Source organism: Propithecus coquereli, unplaced genomic scaffold (assembly GCF_000956105.1).
Source record: "Propithecus coquereli isolate 6110/MARCELLA unplaced genomic scaffold, Pcoq_1.0 Scaffold601, whole genome shotgun sequence".
NCBI classification, from domain to species: Eukaryota; Metazoa; Chordata; class Mammalia; order Primates; family Indriidae; genus Propithecus; species Propithecus coquereli.
Genome location: NW_012151964.1, coordinates 1,023,993 through 1,045,877, shown reverse-complemented (window position 1 = coordinate 1,045,877; position 21,885 = coordinate 1,023,993). Strand labels below are relative to the sequence as shown.

Genomic DNA, 21,885 nt, shown 5'->3' with positions numbered 1-21,885 from the left:
GAACTCCAGGCTGCAGCCCGAGGCGGGCGCCTGCGGAGGGCAGCGGCCTGGGCGGGGCGCAGCGGGGTTCCTGCTCTGGACGTTCTCCCGGAGGCTGTGGAGGGAGCGTTTAAGCCTCGGCAGTGTTTTAGCAGCTGTGCTTCCTCTTTTTCAGCTACTTCCTCCGTGTCCCTGACGCTCCCCGCCTCCCCTTCCTCTTTTTCCTTCTTTCCACCGCCCCCGCCCGGCAGGTGCTTGCGGGGAGCAGGCAGTGTTGCCGAGAATTCCAACCTTAGTTCTGTGGAGGACGCGGGATTTGAATACCAAATTTTAATTTTTTCTTCCATTTGGGTAATGCTCAGGTTAATGAAGGATTTCATGCTTACATACTAGGTGGGTTTTACTTTTTAATTAAGTGCCGTTGCTGTTTTATCATATACTTTAGGAGGTAATATTATTTCGGTGTTCCCAGAAAGTGTGTTTTCTGGAAAAGCTACGTTTATTTACCTATTTATCGGCCATGAGGCGAGAGTCTCGCTGGAGACGTGGTCGGCTGTGCTGGTTGAGGGGCAGCTGCCAGTTCATATCCGGGTGTGGGACCTTAGAGCTGTCTGAGCTGCAGTTTGCTCCTCTGCGAAGTTTTAATAGAAATAATGACAGCTGCCTCACAGAGTCGGTGTCAGGAGACATCAGTTAAGGTGCAGACTGTGCTTGCAGTGGCGCCTGGACAACAGTAATCAATGGGCGTTAGCCGGAGAGTTTGGGCTGTGCCATGTGTTCCCCCCGGGCCCATCGTTCATGCCCCTGATGTAACAGGAACACCCCTGTGAGCAGGCGCGTTTGGGGAAGCCCAGTTGGTTCAGACCCCGAGGGCCCCGCAGGTCAGCAGGCGTTTTCCCAAGTCCTTACTGGGTTTGAAAACGTGATTTTTAGTTTCTCCTCTGCTCAGTGCATCTTTGGCTTTCGCCTCCCCATTGCTCGGGTACGGGAGGGTGGGGACATTCTCCTTCCCTCACATCACTCTTTGGATGGTAGATGGAGATTTTGTTTCAGGTGTTCTGAGCTTGGTGGTTGATAGTCTAGTCTTCCTGGACGTTGCTTGACCTTCCACCTGTGTGAAGTAAGGGTTTTGCACCTTGCGGGGAAAAGCCTCGAATGCTTCTCCCAGCTCCGATTGCCGTGCTGCAGGTCATCTCTTTTTTTCCTTTGTGCAAAGAGCTTGCATCATTAGTTCAGACTTACAACTAAGTTTTCGTAGCATCTTAATTGTGAATTCTATACATTCAATTATTACAAAAGCTAACGTGTAACTTGATCTAGTTTACTTTGAATCTTCCTTTTTAAAATTTAATTTACCCTGAATTTAAGAGTCAGCTTTAGTTATTAGTATATTCCTGTGTTGCTGCTGACTTTTTCCGTTTATGGAGTGTTTTTGCCACCTGCACTTTCTGCTGTAATCTCTTTGTATGTTAAGCCTCGCAAGTATGGTTAGCGGCCTCCTAGAGTTCTGAGTGGGTAAACTGCAGCCCGGTAGTTCCTTCTGTGAAGTCCTACGTTCAGATGAGTTTCAGATTTGGGGTACTGTGCCACCACATACGTGTGTGTTCTAGGTAACGTGATGCAGCGTGGCGCACATATCGCGCTCTAGATAACAGTCCTAGTGGCTTCTGAAGTAGCACCCTGCAATCAAAGGACACTAATTCTGCGTAGAAGCAAGTGAATCTAAGTACCGAGTGGTGTAGTGACGATAAACAGCCTTGTGCTAGTTCAGCTCGTGTTTTGTTGCTACATAAATTACAAAAACTTTCCAGTGTTCAGGGCCTCTTGGGTTTCACAAATGCAGTTAAAGGGTTCTGGGTCTGTGTTTCTGTGGAGGGTCCTTAGGAGAACACGCTTTGGCTCCATGACTCTCCTCCAGGGAGGCCTCCCTGCTGCATCCCCTCTGCACCCACGCCTTGCCTGTCCTCGTGCTCTGGTGTTTCTGTTCCTGGCCACTTGACACTGTGGGACACCGTGTGTGTGTTTTTAGCTATGGGGTCTACAGCCTTCCTCCATGGAGTGTGCCCTTCCCGTGGGTAGGGGCTTTGATTGTGGCAGTGTCCCCCAGGTGCTCCATGTTGAATGGATGGATGGATGGAAGGATGAATTAATTAATTTTTTCTGTAACTTTAAAAAAGTTCTTGAAAAATAAATTCCTTGTCTTTTTAACAGTGGCATCCATGAGTGGAAAAAACTAATTCTGGTTCAACACTGGCCTGAGACAGTGTGCGAGGTGAGTTTTTCTGCCTAAACTGGCCCCTTGGAGACAGTGAATCTCCAGAAGAGTTGGTTTGCGTGCATGTGTGCCCACCTTGGGTGCCGCTGGCTGGCAGGACTGCCAGCGTCCTCGCCCTGCCAGTGGTGGAGGCCGGAGCTGTGCCTACAGGAGGGGTGTGTGCCAGTGTCCTAGGGCCCCTGTAACAGAGTACCCCAAACTGGGTGGCTTAGAGCATCAGAAATGTATTTGCTCACAATTCTGCAGGCTGGAAGCCTGAAAGGCGTAAGCAGGGGTGAGTCCTTCTGGAGGGTTCTGAGGGGGAGTTTGTTCTGTGCTGCTGCTCTCTTAGCTTCCAGTGGAGACCAACAATCCTTGGCACTCCTAGGCTTACGGAGGCTTCACCCCAACCTCTGCCGCCTCCCTCACCTGGCGTTCTCCACTGTGTGTCTCTCTGTCTCTTCTTATCAGGACACTGTGACTGGGTTTAGGGCCCACCCCAAGCCAGCATGACCTCATCTTCACTTGATTACATCAGTAACGACCCTATTTCCAAGTGAGGTCATATTCATAGTTACGGGGGTTAGGATATGGATGTATCTTTTCGGGGGACACAGTTCAATCCACAACAGGCTTCAGCTTGTCCCTTCCCTCTGTGTTATTGAAATCTTTTTGGAATGTCAGCTGGGCACATGGTGGGCACCTCTAGTCCCAGCTACTTGGGAGGCAGAGGCAGGAGGATTGCTTGCACCTAGGAGTTCCAGTCCGGCCTGGGCAACATAGTAAGACCCCATTTCTAAGGAAAATAATAACAGAAAAGTCTCCCATGAGCGGAAAGGAGCTGCAGACCATTCCTTGCCTCCTTCGCTCTGCTTGGCACCCATGACACCCTCCTCCCCGCCGGGTTGGCCTCACTCCGTGTGTGGCTCTGTCTTGCTCTGTGCCCCTGTCCTTTTAGGGTGTCAGTGCGTGGGCTTCTCCTGCTGGGGCACCGTCAGCCGGGGACCCTGCCTCAGCCTCCTTCCTCAGGGCCGGCTATTTGCAAAGCCGATCCTGTATTCATTGCATAATCGACCTAAAGTGTTTCATCCTATGGCTGAGCCAGCCCTAACTTACTGACACTTTCTGAAATTTGGGCTTGGGAGTTTTAAATTTCGGGGCCTTTTAACTACTGCAAGATGGAAGTAGCCAATAATTGCTGTACGGTGGATTATTCCTGTACTTTAAGGAGCACTCTGGCTTTGCCTCTAGCACTGACCAGTATGATATGCTCTTCTGCTTCCTCACTGATTTTTCTGTTAAATGAAACTGAAATTTCACTTATCCTCCTCACCAAGTTATACTTTTGATGTGGACACTCATTTCTAACAAGTCTTTCTTATTACATTACAACGCTCTGCTTTCAGTTTCGCAGGCTTTACGTGTTGTCTGTAGTGCTGTTCCTTTGCTTCGGGGTGGGGGAGTGGGGCGGGAGTAGCATGGAGGTGCAGGGCACCGGGCTTTAGTCTGCTGGGGATCTCGTTGGGGCTCCCACTGTGGGCAGTGGGGAGTGACTAGAGGCCTTGGTTCCTGCTGAGGGACCCGGGTGTGGAGGAGGACAGTGTGGAGGAAGGGCTCAAAACTAGAGCACTAGAGGATCTGCCTTCAGGACCTGGGACCGGGCTGCCCCGCGCATGAGGGAGGCATTTACATGGCAAAATGCGGGTGTGTCCCTGTGTAATGGCTGTAAACATGCAGGCAGTGCTTTCCTGCCTTGAGGCTTTAGAAATGAGGTTAAACCAAATCAATGACTAGCAAAATGTCATTGTTAGGGAATTTATTTCAAACTGGGTGGCTGTGATGAGGGGCTCTGTTGTCTAGCAGCGCAGGCTCCTCCTGGGCAGCAGAGGCTGTCCCTGGGCCCCTCCCTCTGAAGAGATGTGCCCGTTACAGGTGCCGGGTCTGTCTGTCCTCGTCTCCACCAGGTCTTTGGTGCCTGGCACAGCCCCTCAGAGGCCACCTTGGGGCCAAGGTGTGTGGAGAGCCCCCGACATGGTGCTGGCACAGCCCCTCATCGGCCACATACCCGCAGGACACGGGCCCGCTTTGGACGGGTTTCCTTAGGGATGGGTTTGGGGTGTGGGCAGAGGTGAAGTTACGACCTCTGTCACCTGGTCCTGCACTTTGCCGCTGGGTGGTTCTGGGGCAGCGCTTCTCTCCTGCACCAGCCCCTCCCTGGTTCCCAGCCCAGCCGTGGAGAGAAGCTGCTTCTGCACAAGGGATTCAGAGGCAAGGGCTGGGCAGGACAGCGTGACCCTGGGTCGCTCCTCCCTGGGTTCGAACTTCTACTTCTTGTTTGCTTATTCACTGCAGCGAGCTGGGCGGGGGTCTTGTTTCCTGCAGACTGACAGTCCAAAAGTATTTCTTGATGATTGTTTATTGTGGAAAATCTCAGATTTAGCTCATAAATTTGGAGGTCCCTAAAAAGTGTTATACTGAGACTTATTTCTCTGATTTTATTTTTATTGTTGAGATTAAGGATGTATTACTGTTCTTACTTGTTATTTTTTTGGCTCTAGATTTGCAATACTTAATATTTCGCTAATGGATTTAGACTTGGTACCTGAGCAAGCTTTAGTTTAGCAGGTATCGTGAGCCTTCTGTTCTTAAACATTTACTTGAAATTATATGGTAATCAAATTATTCGTAAGCAATAGGGTTTCCATCAGATTGACTTAATTTGTGAGCACATAAAAAGAACAAAAATAGCTGTTTATTTCTGTTAATTAAATTGTTTGAGGATTGGCTCAGATGGGGTGGGGAACCTGCGGCCTTCTGATTTCAAGGTGGTTCTTTTTTAAGCTCCGAAGGAGGCGAGAAAAGCTTCGTCTTTCTCTGCTGCACCCTTTTAATAAAAGGACTTGTTCTGTAAAATTTGGATTCAGTCAAGAGGCCGCACTTAAGGGCCTAGAAGGCCAGCGCAGTTTCTCACGAACATGCTACTAGAATGAATTTATTGTAAATGAACACTGTATTGATCTTGTGTCAGTGCGGAACCTGTCTCTTGTTGATGAAAGAAGTAGGGTTGCTAACTGTATTTCAATAAACAACCAACCAAGTATTTTCTCGTGTCCTCTCTCCCTAGGAGGTGCAGAATGACTGCAGAGACCCTCCGCATTACTGGACGATACACGGGTTGTGGCGAGTATCTAACGCAGTTAAAATTTAATTCAGTGGGGAGGAGAAGCTAGCTGACTTGGAACTCTAGCTTAAGTCTAGTCTTTATATTTGTTATTTTTGTTTATTCAGTAGATCAAATCCTTATTTACAAGTACTTTTCGTCTTAACATAACCCTAATTCTCTTGTTGTTCTGTTTGTATAGAATAGTAACAATCTAGTTTAAACGTGTTCAGGTATCCCAGGAACATTTTAGGATCACTAAATTTTAATTTTCTCGTTTCGTTTTTCTTTTGGAGTCTATTGTAAATGAATATATGAAAATTAACAGTGTGTGTCTATATTATTCACATTTCACAAACACTCAAATTCATTTTTCTGGTTTGCCTGCGTGTTGTTTAGTCAATTCTTTTTTATTTGTGCACACACTTGTGACGTTAAACTGCGCACATTCGTTCGCCCTGCTGCCCTGGTGAGAGGAGAAGGCCCGTCTGGCTTCAGCTGGCCCCCACGTGCTCCTGAGGGACAGGGACTGGCAGAAACCCACCAGGACCTGGGGGCTTCTGGTTTCACTTTCTCCCCGGGCTCTGGGGCGACACGACACTTCTGTTCTGGGGCTTCCGGCTTTCCTGGACTTTGCTCGATGCCTGCTCCTCTGTCGTCTGCAAACGTGCTGTCTGTCTGTGCTCAGCATGGTGCTTCGGCATGGAGCGAGCATTTGCAACGCTGCTTCCTCGCATCCTCTGGGGTGAAAAGGTGCCGGTTTTAGATTGCTGGGCCAGCCCGTTGACGCTGAAGACACGCTGTCTCCCCTGCCCTCTTGTGGCTCTGGGGTGGCCGGATCTCAGGAAGTAGGTTGGTGACCTCGTGCACTGAGCAGCAGCTAAAGAGCGAGGGTTGGTGTGTCCAGAATCAGACGTGAGTGCAGAGTTGGGGTTCAAAAGCAGGGAGTGCTGGTGTGTCTGGTACTAAAAAAGTAAAATCAAAGTCACAGCTGATCTTACGTCACATGCCACGTGCTTTCTGAGCCTGTCAGCTGTATATGTCACCTTGTTGCATCCTCCTCACGTTGAGAGATGTAGACCTACTGCTGTCTTGCTGGGTCCGTGGAGGGGTCAGGGGGTCAGCATCGCCGTGCGGGGAAGCTGCTGAGCCCCATTCCAACCCCAGCTGGGGTGGACCTTGAAGCTCCCAAGACGAGGCCATTTATTTGGCTTCGTTTACCGAAAGCCATCTGTGCTGCATTGTTCTTGGCACAGTTTCTTTCTTCGTCAGAAGAAGCTCAGACTGACTGCTTGTCTCTGGGCATCTTTCTCAAACGGCCTGTGTGGGGTAAGGGATTCCCAGGCAGAGTTTCTCTTTTTGTTCTTTGCAGACTTTAATGAAAGTGTTTCCTAATGTCATATGGAAGTCATGCCAATCAAGACTGATATTTCTTATTTTATTTTTTAAATTTGAATTTCAAGGCCTGATAAATCTGAAGAATGTAATCGATCGTGGCACTTTAATTTAGAAGAGATTAAGGTACTGACTTTTAATTATATTTCTACTGCACGGTGTTGAACTGAATTAACTCTTTTCTTCACAAGTATACCTTCCAAGTCATGTTTAAAATTACAGGGTCATGGCCAGGCATGGTGGCTCACACCTGTAATCCCAGCACTTTGGGGGGATCGCTTGAGGCCAGGAGTTCAAGACCATCCTGGACAATATAGTGAGACCCCATCTCTACAAAAAAATTTAAAAGTTAGCCAGGCATGGTGGTGCATGCCTGTAGTCCCAGCTACTCTGGAGGCTGAAGTGAGAGGATCCCCTGAGCCCAGGAGTTCCAGGCTGCAGTGAGCTGTGATCACACCACTGCACTCCAGCCTGGGCGACAGAAAGACCTCCTTCTCTAAAAAAAAAAATTAATTGAAATAAAACAAAATTACAGGGTCATGAATGTATTCATCAGGATTGAGCCCCTGGAACTGTTTTAGTAATTACTGATATCTAAAGCAACCCCACAAATTAAATGAAACTGACCTTACCCCTCCTCTGCCCTGGGCCCAAACCACTGTGTGAGTGGCTCAGACGGGGCAAAGCCTGCCCTGGCTGCGCAAGACCCTACGCTCACCTGCTGGACCTGATTGGTCCTCAGTCCCCCAGGACTCCTGGGTAGGACGACTGAGAGCGTGAACCTGGTCGGCGTGGGGCGTGGGAGGCAGCTCTGCACAGCTGTGGCTGGGAGGGCAGGCACGTGGGACCCGGAGCTGTCGGTTCTGGTCGAGGGCGGGCTGGGTTTCTGGGCAGGGAGGAGCCTTTCCAGTACAAAAGCTCTTATTAAAGAATAAATGATAGGACTGGAATTTCGAGTGGTGTTAGGAGAAGTGCTCTTCTGAGATACTGCTACCTCCCATGGGATATAGAACCTTCACACACCCCACGCTCATCTCTCCCTGGGGGTGCCAGCAGTTCCTTGTGTGTGATCAGTCACGTGTCAGGGAAGCGGGTCGAGGGTCCAGGGGGGTCACTGGGGCCTCCCCGAAAACATGAAGCAGAATCGGAGGACTTGCTGGAATTGCGGGTTCTTCCCGGGAATATACGTCCCCTGAAAAGACGAGGTCGTCAGTCCCAAATCCATTACAGGTTCTAATCCAAGTGGAATTATTTTTTTCTTTTTTCTTCCTGTGAAGGACGTTCAGTGGTCTGAGCCAGGAGGCCTGAGAGGCCTGGGGACCCTGGGTTACCACGCATACCCCGAAGCCTGGCGATGTCCCACGTTTCCCAGGCATGCTGTTCTCCGCGAGGACTCGCTTCACCTCCCCCAGACACCTGGTCGTGCCCGCCCTGGGTCCAGTGGACAGGAAGATGGGTTTGGTGTATCAAGTGCCTGCAGGTGGCTGCAGGGCCAGGGGTGGGGAAGTCTCTGGAACCCTTGCTTCCATTCGGGAAGGTGGGTGCCACCGAAGTTGTCCCATGTACAGGGTTACACACTGTGATGGGTGCCCAGAGTGGAAAGAACAGGTACAGTTTGGAACTGATGGGCCTGCGCTAGCTCCTAGGGAGGAGATGGTTGAGCTAGAATCTGGCTAATTAGGTGAAGGGCCAGAAAGGCCAAGGAAGCAGCCTGTGCAAAGGCCCTGAGGCAGAAAGTACGGAGCTCTGGAGATTCTGGGAGGAAGCCAGGGTGACAGGGTGAGCCATGGCCGGGTGGTGTTCAGGGCAGTCAGTCCCCTTCCCAGACACAGGGGACACTGGCCAGGGATGGGCTCTTGGGGACACGCTGAGTTTGAAGTGCCCTTGAAATGTCCAAGTGGTGATGTCAGAAGAGGTGAGCTGGAAGCATGAAGGTCACAATGGAAGCCGTAGGTGGAGGGGCGGGGCGGGCAGGTGTGGGCGTGGGTGGAGAGGTGGGGTCTCAGGTGTGGGTGTGGGCGTGGGTGGGAGGGCAGAGCGGGGCTGTCAGAGCCCCAGTGTCCACAGCGGGTAGGAAAGGAGTGTGCAAAAACACAGCAAAGGAGGAAACCCAAGAGAGGAGGGGCGTGATGAAGAGGCACAGTGGTGTTGGATACCCCAGAGGGTCCATTAAAGGAAGGCTGAGATGCAGCCCCTGGCGGGTCATGGGTCCGTGGTGACCTAAGCCACTGCTTCGGAACAGCCCTGGTTCCCTCGTGTACAGCAACGTTCAACTCAGCATTGCCCAAGCAAAAGTGGCCTCGTTTGCAGGATAAATTGCACCATCCGCCAGATCTTCCCCAGGGGGTTTGGAGTCGGAGAGTGGTGGCGGGGCACGTGCTGTGGACGCCCCCTGGGGGCCGGGGGAAGGGGAGGGAGCTGTGCTCACTCTGGGCAGGGGGTTGAGTTATTTGGGCTGGTGGGATTGAATCTTTTTGGTCTAGCAGGTGTGTAGACATTGGAAACTAAACTTGGGTCCCTCTGGATTTGGTGTGACTGTCCTCACGGTGCGGGAGGGCACAGGCCGCCCAGCTCCCACAAGCCCTTCTCTGGGGCAAGGAGAGCTCGTATTTGTTTGTTTAATAGGTGTTATTTTTTAGAGTGGTTTTAGGTTTACAGCAAAATTGTCATTGTGTGGAAATTACAGACAGTTCCCTTCCTTCTACCTCAAGTTTGCCGTATCATTGACATCTTCCGACAGTGTGATATGTTTGTTATAATTGATGGACCAATATTGATACTTAATTGTTAACTAAAATTTATCGTTCACATTAGGGTTTACTCCTGTGCAGTCTGTGGGTCTGACAAGCGCACAAAGACAAGCGTCCCACAGTGTCACTCAGAGTAGCTCCCCTGCCCAAACCCACACCCTGCTTGTTCCTGCCTCCCTGAGCCCGTGGCAACCACTCATCTCGTTGCTGTCTCTTAAGATTTTGCCTTTTCCGAGATGTCATATGGCTGGAATCATACAGTATGTGGCCTTTCAGACTGGTTTCTTTTCCTTGGCAATTGGTTTCCTTTTCTTTGGCAGCTCATTGGTTTTTGTCGCTGACTGTACTCCACTGTCTGCAGTTTATCCATTCACTGTGAGAGCTTGCATCTTCACATGCAGCTTTACGATTGCTCAAATTTCACTTATTTATTTATTTATTTATTATTTTTTTTAGAGGCAGAGTCTTGCCCTGTCCACCCAGGATGGAGTGCAATGGTGAGATCACAGCTCACAATAACCTTGAACTCCTGGACTCAAGTGATCCTTTTGCCTCATCCTCCTGAGTAGCGGGGACTATGGGCACATACTAGCACTTTTATTTTTTTGTAAAGACAGGGTCTCACTATGTTGCCCAGGCTGGTCTTGAACTCCTAGCTTCAGGCAGTCCTCCCACCTTGGCCTCCCAAAGTGCTGGAATTACAGGCATGAGCCACCACACCTGGCCTAATTTCACTTTTAGATGTATCTTAAATACTTCATGTGGAATAAGCACAGAATCATTTTACTCTCCTAATGTTATTAATTAGCAGAGCTCAATTCTTTGAATGTATGAGTTTATCAAATTTGCCTTCTAGGTTTTGTTTTGAGTTTATTAGGTCCTGCATAGACTTTTTCTTTTTTTAATTATACATAGGATCTTTTGCCAGAAATGAAGACCTACTGGCCTGATGTAATTCATTCGTCTCCTAATCGCAGCCAGTTCTGGTAAGTGTGAGCATCCGGCAGCCACCCCAGTCCCGAGACAGGTGGGGGTGCCCTGAGCGTGTTCTAAGGTGACACACAGAGAACCTGGGGCTGAGCAGTTTGAGCGGCTTTTTATCTAGAAATGATGCCGTTATGCCATTTTGGTGCCTTTCTCCATAAAAAAATGAGGGCATTTTTTATCCATTGGAGAAACCTGTTTTCTAATCTATGTGCTGTTTCATTTATTACTTTGCTTTAAAAATTTTCTCTACTGACGTTTAACAAAGTAGGATTCTTGCATATCTAAGAATTAGTCCAAATCAGACAGGAGGGAATATTCCTATGGAAACTGTGCTGCTGTCTTAAAGTATATTAAGAAAAAAGACGACACCCATTCAGGCAGCAATGTCCTTCCTGTGACTTCGGGGGAAGAGAAGGCGAGACTCCCAGTTCCTCTGTCTCTCGCAGTGAAACACCTGAGTGTGGCAGGCACCGAGCTCGGGCGAGATGCTGGGTTTAATGCCAGATAGCTTTTAAAACCCTGCTGTTTAAGTAAATGAAATTGATACTCCTTTTATTTACATTTTGTTAACTGAAGGTAATTCTTTATTTTCTCCATCTAACTCCAATGTGGCAGTTTATGATTGAGATTACAACTAATCAGACTTTGCCCCAAAAGGTTAATTTATCTAGAAATATTTTTTTGTGTACAATTTTCGGGAAAATTAAAAGTTAAGTTTAGGAAAAAGCTTTTTAGAACAAAATGGAATGAAAACTATGTCCTTCTTCCTGGTTCATCAGTGTTCAGAGTGACGTTTCCTAGAGGATGTGTGGCAGGGAAGTGGTTTTAGGGTTCACTGACCCTGATTTGTAAGTTGAAATGAAGAGACGCGCTCTTAATGAAAACTGGGTGGAGAATGGTTCAGTTCCGAAGCACTTGGTCTGCACAGCCTGTGTTCAAAACGGTGGCTTCAAAGCAGATAATTGCCATAATGAGTTGAAGGGGAGGAAACAGGAAAAAACATTTATGTATCGTTTCGCAGTGTACTTCAAATGGTGATTCTGTGGTAACTAAGTATACGAAGTATAATTTTTCCAGTTGTCACAGTGTTCTAGAGTGGAGTCAGTCAGATTTTAGCCAAATGGCTGAAAAGAAATCAGCAAACATATACAGGGTTTCGGTGGGCTGAATCTTCAATATTTAATCAAAACGGTGTTGGCAAAGTGAACATTTATTTTTGTGCTCTAATAAAGGCAAAATGATTTACCTAAATTTTTCCGGTTCAATAGTTGAATTATATTCCTAAAAAACTTTTTTGTTCTAAATGAAAAAGATAAAGCTCACACACTAATTAGTACTTACACTTTCGAGTGCTCCGAGTGCGAACGGCAGCTCCGAGGGGCCCTGCCTGGGCTGTCCCTCGTCACCAGTCACCTCACCGTCCCCAGGCTGTGTCCTCATTGTTCAGGTCGCCTACAGCACTCCTCACAGGCGTTCTTGGATGTCACCACCACAGCTGCTGTCACTGGGGTGGGGAGGCCTGTCCGAGAACTTTTTTCTTTAATCTCAGATGGAATCACATATGCAAAGTTGGGTGTCTTGGTATTACTTGGTGCTCAAGCTAATTCCCTAAAATTAGCCATTTTGAAAAGTATTATGCACACAGCTCTTTGCAAAGTAGGGTTTTTTGGTTTGTCTTTTTGATTCTTACAAGAAAAAGAACCAGATTTGGGTCCTGCTCATTTTGGTGACGCAGCCTCACTGTGGAACGCTGCTGCCCCTCACGGGTGAGGCGGTGGCCCCTGATGCCGGCTCTGCACCCGCCGTGCTCAGTGGGCAGCCGGGGCACCTCCAAGTATGGGGGCGACACACCCAGTCACTTCAGTTGGGTAACTGACACTTTTGACGGTAAATAAAAAACGACCATTTCCAAATGATGTGTGATTAAATGCTTTGAATTATAATATATTAATATCAATACTTTAATATATTCTTATCTCCAACATCTATTGTTAAGCTTGCTCTAGAAATAATAATAATAATTGACATTTACTGGATATTGTTAGCTAAGAACTATTTTTGCTTGTGTAGAAGTGCTTTGCGTGCTTCTACTCACTACTCTTCATAATAACTCAGTGGAGTAGGTTCCAGAATCATTTCTGTTTTACAGAAACTAAGTCACCTATAATTCAGGTTATAATTCAATTAGTTTAAAAATCAAATAATTCACTCTAGAAACTATTCTGGATGAAGAAATGTAGTTATTCATCCACCCGTATCCTTCTTATGTTCAATTTATAGATTTCTTAGTCTGAGAGACTTATATCCATTGTGGTTATTTAAAACTAGTATTGTGGATGGATCTTGCCAATGAGTTAATGCACATTTAGATTTCATTTTTGAGAGACTGCGTATGAGTGCTTTATAAATGGTTGCATGAATGGTATTTGTTAAAACTTCATGAATTAATTGATGGTATGCTGAGGAAACCCGACGCGTGTTTTGTGCATGCCAGTAGTGGTTGGCGTCCGCGTGACGAGTCCAGCCGTCCTGAACACGTCCTGTTTGGCAGTTGGTGGGATGGGGGTGCAGTGGCCTTGTGACCGAGAGTGGGTTCCAGGGCAGGCTCTGTGACACTCTGGCTGCGTGACCTTCTGCCAGGCACCAAGCCCTCCTGAGCCTCAATTTCCCCATTTCTAAGCTAGGGATAATCTTACCTTGCAGTGTTGTGAGGACCAAGTGAAGAATGTGGAAGATTGTATAAGACTTTAATCTGCAGTAAAATGTAGTGAATTATCAGTGCCCACGTGTTTCTGGAATCCAAATTGTTGTTCATTTGCAGACCTCTGGTTGGGCTGTTTAGTTTTATCGTCGTCACCTGTGGAAAGGACGTGTGCACTGTAGTGGCTGTGGCAGCTGAAATAGGGAGTGGGCCCGAGGCATTTCTCAGTAGCTGGATGTCCCCCTTTTCCTGGCCAGTTGCTTAGGAATGACGGTTGTGCCACCATGAAACTCCTGGCTGTGACTCGCCGGCTCCTGCAGGAGACCACGCCATGCTTCGTGACTCAGTGGGTCTTGGAACAGTGGCGTTTTCTTCTTCTCAGCTTTGACTTGTTGTCGACTGAGCGAGCCGTGACTGTAGACGTGAATTGGAACTGATTATCTAATCGTGGGCGGCATAATTGCCTGTTGCAAATAAGGAATTTTATCCTTCCCACTTTGTAGAAGAAATGACATGCCTATTACATGTGACTAGTCTAAGAGGAAACACGTTTGCAAATTTTTGACTGTGAGTTAGTTTCATTACTTTTAACTGGAGGTGTTTTAAAATCTCACAGGAAGCACGAATGGGAGAAGCATGGGACCTGCGCCGCGCAGGTGGAGGCTCTCGACTCCCAGAAGAAGTACTTTGGCAAGAGTCTGGCTCTGTACCAAAAGCTGGACCTCAGCAGGTGCGTGTGCCCCTCCAGCAGGTCCTCTGTCCTGAGCTGCCGGGAGCTCTGCTCTCTCGAGCCTGGATCGAGGGGAACGAGTGTCGGCCACGCTGCCCACCCGGACCGCCCTGTCACGGGTGCTGGGCGCCTTGGAATAGAGCTCACGGAATCATTCCTGAGAATGCTCTAGGCCCACCACGCCTTTCTGGATCATTCCGCTTTATGACCACACAGTATGTGCAAAGACTTAGGCTGCCTCTCTGGGTACTAACTTGACGTCAGACAGTGAGCTGGCCCTGAGATACGTGGGGACACTGACCAGGGCGTGCCCTTTTTAGCCGTGATTTCTGACGGAGCACACTGCATTCACAGAGAGTCTAAGTCTTTGGATCTTTCCTGCAGGGCTCCTAGAAGACGCAGGAAGGAAGTGGCAGGCAAGGATCCTCTAAGCCCACATGCGCTTGCCCCTGCCTGCCCTCGACTCGGTGTTCTAGAGCTGGGGAGCACGTTGTCACCACTCACCCAATGAGCTCATGAACAAGGGCCACGGCGCAGCCCACTGCCTGGCAGGGTCTGGCCACCCAGAGCGCTTGGGGCGAGCCCTCGCCTTCCCCTGTGCCGACGTTTCTGTTTCTCCTTGACCTTCACTGCAGGGGCTATAATAAACCAGTGAACTCGTTGTAAAAAACATGACAGAAGATTGTGCAGCCTTTTCCTTGCTGCCTGTAATTTATACAGCTTGTCTCAGAGCAATTCTGCTTCAAATCAGAATAATACCAGGAGCCTCTGCTCATCAGCCGCACTGAAGCTGCGTGAGTCAGATCTGCTCGAAAGATGAATAAACCTGCCAGGTACCTCGGCGTGCTCCGCCGCCTCCGCGCACAGGAGCGTCTCCTGCACGTGGTCTCCCGTGTCATTCTGATCAGAGGGGGTCTAACGGCTGGGGTTTGGATCAGCTGGGTCACAGGCGCTGTACAGGAGGGGACAGCGTCTCTGGGGATGTCACGATTGCAAATCAGAGAGTACCCTGCAAATAAATTTTTAAAATTGCCAGCTTTCAGGGCTCGCAGCTTTAAGTGTGCCTGTGAGCGTGGTTCTGACACGAGCTAGCTTGCAGTTTGGTGATCTAACGTTAGGTCTTGTTTCCGTGCTGTAAAGGAAATGACTGGGTCACTGTCAATCCCGAGTCTCTTCTGGCCTAAATTCCACATTACTAAGTACGTACGCTAAGAAGGTTACGTCAGCAGTGACGTGTTGCAGATCCTATACATTTGATTTGTATATAGGTTGTGTATATATAGCGTATGTGATTCGATCTGTAGACTTTGTAGGCTTTTCGTAGAGGAAGCAGTATTTTCTTGTAGAAGAAGCAATTCTTCAGGAGACATTTCCTGACCTAAAAAGTGTGCATCATAAGCACTTCTGAAGTCAAAATGAGCATTAACTGGGAGGATGTGGTGGCTCTTGGGGCGCAGCAGACGTGTGATTAATAAGAAACTATCGTTACTGGAAGACGACAGAGTAGGACCACTTTGGAGAGAAAGGGAAGATGCCCTCGTTTCCAAATATGGATCTCATGGTCCGATCCTGCCCCAAACCACTAGTAGTGTGAGTTCTCGCTAACTCTGCCACCGAGTTTATTTAATCAAACAGAAAAAGGAGAAGTGGGTACTGCTGAAAAGTTTTAAAATACATTATCTAAATGATATATCTCTTTATCTAATACATATTTATTAAGTAGCTCCTACTTACACTTTTTGAAACTCAGTAGCTTTACTGCTATGGTTGGATATGGTTTGTCTCCAGCAAACTTCATGTTGAAATTGATGCCCGGTGTTGGACGTGGGGCCTCGTGGGAGGTATCTGGCTCATGGGGGCAGATCTGGACCCCTTCTGCATGGCTTGGTGCCATCCTTGGGGTAATTATTAGCTCCCCCGAGAGCTGGTTGTTAGAAGGAGCCTGGCCCCCCTCTCAGCATGTGATCTCTGCAGCTCCGGCCCCTGTCTGCCTTCCACCTGAGTCGCTGCAGCCCCAGAGCCCTCCCCAGGGCTGAGCAGATGCTGGCGCCAGCTGCTTACACCTGCAGACCCGAGAGCCAGATACAGCTCTTTTCTTTACAAACTACCCAGCCTCGAGTATTCCTTTCTAGCAACACTGAACAGACTAAGACAGGTGTACACACTCACAGGTAGCGCAGGAAGCCCTGGAGTCCCCGTGGGTGTCAGCAAGATTGGTGCTGCCCTGCCCTCGGGGCCTGAGCTCTGCTCATCCCTCCATTCATTCCTTCATTCATTCACTCATTCTGCAAGCCCTGCCCTCAGGACTGAGCTCTGCTCATTCCTTCCTTCATCCTTCCTTCCTTCCTTCCTTCATTCCCTGCCCTCGGGGGCGAGCTCTGCTCATCCCTCCATTCGCTCCTTCGGCCAGCATTCCCTGAGGACCTGCTGAGGGAGCAGCGCTGCTGGGAGCGTAGTGTTTGCTAAGAACTGAGAAGAACAATTATAGAAAAGTTAGGTTCTTTCCCACTTTCCCCAAGGAAAGTCTAAAATTCTTAGCACTCATAAAGTTGAAATTAAGGAGTCAAAATTTAAAATAAGACCACTGATTTTTCTTTATACACTATTACTATGTATCTTTTTCTCGTAGGTCAGCCTGTCAAATCATTGTCAACTGTAATGATTTTTTTATTCACTTTATAACATGAAGGCTGGAAACCTGAAAAACTGCAGCATGTCTCAAAGCAAAGTTCTCAGGTTACCCACAGATAGAGACCCAGGGGTTGATGCCAAACCGCCCTTAACTAGTGGAAAACGTGAAGCACTGTGTTCTGGGCTGGGTGCAGATTTGCCCAGGCCTCGCTCTGCCTTATTTCCTTAGTCACCTAGGTCAGGAGGGCACTGCCCGATGGAAATACAATGTGAGCCACAGAGATATTTTTACTTTCTTAGTAGTGAAATTAAAAAGAACAACAACAACAAAAAGGTAAAATTAAATTTAATGTACCTTAGCTCCAAAATACCATCATTGCCACTTACAATAAATATAAAAAATTATTGAGATATTTCACATTTTCTTTTGCCACAAAGTCTTTGAGATCTGTTGGTTACCCCACAGTGACAGCACCAGGGCAGGTTCACAAGGGTTTGGTGGTGTCTGCGGCTCACAGGCCCCTTGGTTACCTCTTTCCTGCTCGTTCCAGGAGCTCTGCAGCAGAGACCGTCTGATGAGAAGTTAGTACCCGGAGAGGCAGCCTGGGTCTCTGTGTGGTCGCAATCTAGAATGATCTGGAACAGCTTGATGGGAGACTACAGAGTCTTCTTTCGGAATAATTAACCTGAGAATTTTACGTGGTACCTCCATAATTTAATACTACACTGGATCGCAGCCAAAAGGCCAAGAAGCAATGGGATCCGCGTAGTTTAATAAGTGAGTTCCTACTCTATGGGATTCTCTGTAGCAGAGCTTTAGGAAATGATTCCAGGCTGTAGGTGTTTAATGTACAGTCATGTGCCACTTAAGGACGGGGATACATTCTGAGATGCGTCGTTAGGCGATTTCATCGTTCAGACACCACATAGTGCATTTGCACAAACCTAGATGCTACCGCTTCCTACGTACCTAGGCTGTATGTGTAGCCTGTGCTCCGGGGCTGCAAACCTGCACAGCATGTTACTGCCCTGGATGCTGTAGGCAGCTGTGACGCATGGTAAGTACTGTGTATCTAAACATAGGAAGGCACAGTAAAACTACAGCGTCATCTTAGGAGACCACGAGACCATGGTTGTCCCTGCAGTTCATTGTTGACCAGATGCTGTTATGTGGTACATGACTGTGTTTAAAGATTTGACCAAATGCAGTTTTCTAGGATAAGCTTAGGCTCCTAAATGAATTGCTAACATCTTCTACAGGTGTGGCAAATAGGTGTGCCGCGTGTGCAGCTGCGGTTGCTGGTGGCGGCTGCAATCCCCGTTGAGAAGGGTTCGGTGCAAGGACCCTGGGAGGCGTGCCCAGAGCACTCAGGGTGAGGGAAGAGTGGGGGCCTGGGAGCCGCCAATTTGCTGTCCTTGTTGACCGATACAGTGCCTAAAGTAATAGGAAGAAAGTCCTTTAAGAGTGTCTCCATTTTACTATGAAATATGTGTTTGAAAAGAACAATACAGGAAAGTGGACTTTCATTATACAGCTAATTTTTTTTAATTTAAATTTTAGCGTGCTCCTAAAGTTGGGGATAACACCGTCTATCAATTACTACCAGGTGAGTCTTGCTTTTGCCTCTTATCTGATGTGTGTCTCCTGGGGACGTCAGAAGTGCCGTTTCCTCCTGTGAGCAGTCCTGGGCTGTGGAGGGACCCAGCACCGGCCCCGCTGCTTCTGAACGTCTGTGCTTTAAACAGAGCGTGTTTGAGCTTCATTTCTCTGTGCGCGTCGGCTGTGAACTGGAGGCTCCTTAGACCACTGCCTTTGGAGCACAGGTTCCCAGCACGTGGGGAGCAGCGTGTGCCCGGGTGCCAGTGGGCAGGTGGAACGTGCGTGTCGAATGAGCACGTTCGGTTTTATAATACTGTGGTGTTGTGCTTGAGGACAAAACATGTTTGTTTTTTGTTTTCGTGAGAGAACTGTGATTTGTTTCTTGATAAAGCTGAATGATGCAAGCATAGAAGTTTAAGCATGACCCAGTCTCGCTGGCTGGTCGGGGTGTGCAGAACGCAGCTGTTTTCGACTTCGAGTTGCTGCTCTTGTAAAGACGGCCACGTTGGCTCACAGGCGGCCCGCGGGACCCTCCTGCTGTGCTGCCTTGGTGGCGTCTCCTCTGTGCGGCAGACATATCAGATGCTGTGGGATGATTTTTGCATTTATCGTAGGGTGTGGATTTAAGAAAAGGTTGAAAGTCGCTGGTTTTAGCGGTAGGGCAGTTCCGGGGTCGTGGCTAGACGTCGAACGGTTGTTTTGGTCTGTTGACAGTTTGTGAAATAGATCAGCAGCCGTGTCTTTGCTCCCAGCGGCGTCTGCTCGGCTGCGCAGTGGTTTTCCAGTTGATCTTTTCCCCCTCTGTGGGGAGTGGGGTGCGCAGGGACGGTGGCCGTGAGGGAGGAGCCGCCAGCTGCTCTTCCCAGCCCCCTCCGGGAAGCGGCGAGCCGCGTGTCCGCAGGGCCCTTTCTGTCCTCGCCTGGGCTCATGTGCACGTAGATACGGAGGATGAGCTTTGCGTTTCTGCCCAGAACTCAGACGATAAAGCGACCGCGACGACACATTTGTCGAGCTCCTTCTACGTGCACTTGGTTAGAAATAGCCCGATGGACGGGTAACTCGGGCAGGTCCTGTCCTGTGAAAGTATTATAGTTTGATTGATCGTCAGATTTCCTGCTTTTGCTTCCAGCTTCCAGCCACTGGTCGGTCCACTTATCTGTTTCTTGGGGAAATCAGTGCTGCCGGAGCACCAGGAGAGCTGCCTAACCCAGACGTTTCCTGGGCAATTCGGTGTTGAAACGGAGGCCTGAGCTTGTGCCAACGCTGGGAGGAGTGTTGGGGGAGGGGGAGCTGGGCAAGGCTGGGAGGACAGACCCCTCTCCAGGAGCTCGGGAGCGGAGCAGGAGGGCTGGAAGGAGCGAAGTGGGAGCGTGGACCCGGGTACTTCACCCGCCGGCAGGGCGAGTGCTGTTGCTGTGGTTGCCTGGGGCTGGGGGCAGACAGAGACCCAGACCCTCCCAGGAGGCCCTGTGGGGAGGGTTTACTGGACCACTGGCCGTGCAGCTGGCGAGGCGGGGACGGTGTGCGGAGCTTGGACGTGGCTGCGGGGGTGGGGGGTGGCAGAGGGAAGGCCATGCCTGGTCCTGCCCTGGACCTCCATGGAGTGACATTTGTTGGCATCGGGAACTTGGAGGAGGATGATCAGATCCAGCCTGCACAGTTTGAATTTGAGGCCTCTGCAAGGTCCAGGAAGGCAGGCCTGGGTGGCGAGGGACGCCTTGGTTGGGGGGGACAAGGCCTCCCACGTCAGGTGGTGGGGACTCAGCCTTCAAGAAAGAGAAGACAGGAGGCAGGGAAGGAATTCCAGCCGGCAGGGGGCGGTCCGGGAGCCGGTGCCCTGGAAGCTGCAGAGGGAGCGTCTGGAGCCACTGCGGGGTGTGGTACCCCCAGAGCTGGGCTGCAGGGGCCGAGGGGACGCAGTGTCCTCCTGGGAGGTTTGGCTGAGGGACGTGAGGGCAGGAGAGAGCGATGGTGGAGGGTTCCCGAGCAGAGCCGGTCAGAGTTTGCAGGGTGGGGCGGGGAGGTGAGTGTCCCAAGGCCCCTCTTCTGTGCAGCAGGACGTGTTGTCTGTGGGGATGGGGGAGGGGACAGAGGTCTGGAGTGGACAGGGCTGAGAGAGCTTTGGGAGCCGGGAAAGACGAAACGGGAGTCAGTTGACAAGAGAGGCTGTGGCGTGTGGCGTGTAGGTGGGACTTCTGGGAGGACGGGGGCTGGGCCGCAGAGGGACTAGTGGGAGGTGGGGAGGGCGCAACGCGTGGTCCGGTTGCTGGACGAGCCTGGCTCGGCGCGTCCTCTCCTGCCGTGTGCGGTTCGTTCTCCCTCCACGCAGAGCCCTGTCTCTGCTGCCGGCGCCAGCCGCTCGCTCGTCAGTGTCACGCTCTGGGTAGACCAGGACTGTCAGATTTTATTCTGTTGAGGTTTCACTTCTAATACATTTCTGTTTGATGCCAGGTTGGAGATTTTAAAGATGCGCTTACCAGAGTATACGGAGTGGTACCCAAACTCCAGTGCCTTCCGCCAAGACAGGTCAGACGGGCCGCGTTCGGTCCCTTCCCGTCTTTGTCAAGAGGACAAGTTGTCCTTTCCTGGCAGCTTTGTCTTCACCGTGGGTTCCCGGGGCAGAGTCGCACGTGGGCGTGTGTGTGCTGTGTGTCCGTGTGTCGGCATGTGCACACATGTGTGCACAGGCGCACATGTGATGTGCTTGCATGGGCGTGTGCCGTGTGCTTGCGCGGGTGTGGTTCTTTGACACCGTGCTGGGTAGGGAGGGTTTGTTTTCTTGCTTATTCCTGACAAGACTATGCCTGTTCCAGAAGGAAAGTGGAGAAGGAAGTAGGTGTATTGCTACAGTTAAACGTTTCTAAGTTAGAAAATTCCTGAGTTTTTATGTTGCTTGTGTTAATAATTTTAATCGCAGCTATCTGTCTAATTTGTAGACAAAATATCTTTTATCAGCTGATGCTTATATTCTCCCGGCAGTAGGGTACCAGTCACCTGTTTACGTGCAAAAGCCACTTCTTCCCCCAGTACCTCGGTCTGTGCGCTGTGTGTGCGGTTGTGCCTGCGTGCACGTGCAGAAACTGCTTGTTCGTCTTTTCCAAGATAAACTCACGGCCCCTCACAAGCCTCCAGTGGCGGCTGGGAGACCCGAGCCTCAGGCCAAGCTCCACTGCCCACAGCCAAGTCAGCTCGGGCCACAGGTCCCCGTTCAGCGCCCCTTATGTTAAACAAAGAGGGTGTGTTCCCAGAGCCTGGAATCTTAGGGCTGGAGCCTCTGCTTTTGATACATTCAGTTAGTTCTAAAGCTGTGTGATCCTAAAACCTTGATGATAATTCAAGATCTGAATTCTAAACGTCCCTCATCTTTTCACTTTCAGGGCGAGGCGGTGCAGACGATCGGGCAGATAGAGCTGTGCCTCACCAAGCAGGACCAGCAGCTGCGGAACTGCACCGAGCCGGGCGAGCGGCCGGCCCCCGGGCAGGAGGCCTGGCTGGCGGGGGCAGCTGCCGAGGACCAGGGCCTGCGGGTCTGTGAAGACGGCCCCGTCTTTTACCCCCCACCTAAAAAGATCAAGCACTGATGCCAAATTTTGGAAATATTCTGTGTTTTAAAATACAAGAGGAATTCAGAAACCGCTGCTTTCTGAATGCTCCAAAGTGAAGTCTCCTGTTTATAACTCTTTTGTTAGCAGCAAGCC

General features: G+C 49.7%; 1 protein-coding gene across 1 annotated transcript; it reads left to right on the top strand.

The window, feature by feature from the left end:
* Nucleotides 1–499: 499 nt before the first annotated feature.
* Nucleotides 500–21,826, top strand: RNASET2 (ribonuclease T2). Its single transcript, XM_012659275.1, has 9 exons — nt 500–570; nt 2,191–2,251; nt 5,358–5,413; nt 6,857–6,914; nt 10,454–10,524; nt 13,843–13,956; nt 18,149–18,194; nt 20,639–20,713; nt 21,565–21,826. Exons 1-9 carry the CDS (start codon nt 500–502, stop codon nt 21,766–21,768), a joined length of 756 nt encoding a protein of 251 aa, XP_012514729.1. The 3' UTR covers nt 21,769–21,826.
* Nucleotides 21,827–21,885: the final 59 nt, after the last annotated feature.

Excerpts from the sequence above, each read along its gene's own strand:
- RNASET2 (XM_012659275.1), top strand. The coding sequence starts at position 500 with ATGAGGCGAGAGTCTCGCTGGAGACGTGGTCGGCTGTGCTGGTTGAGG. Across the intron at positions 571-2,190 it reads AGCTGCCAGTTCATATCCGG|TGGCATCCATGAGTGGAAAA; the intron begins GTGTGGGACCTT and ends TCTTTTTAACAG. Across the intron at positions 10,525-13,842 it reads CCTAATCGCAGCCAGTTCTG|GAAGCACGAATGGGAGAAGC; the intron begins GTAAGTGTGAGC and ends AAAATCTCACAG.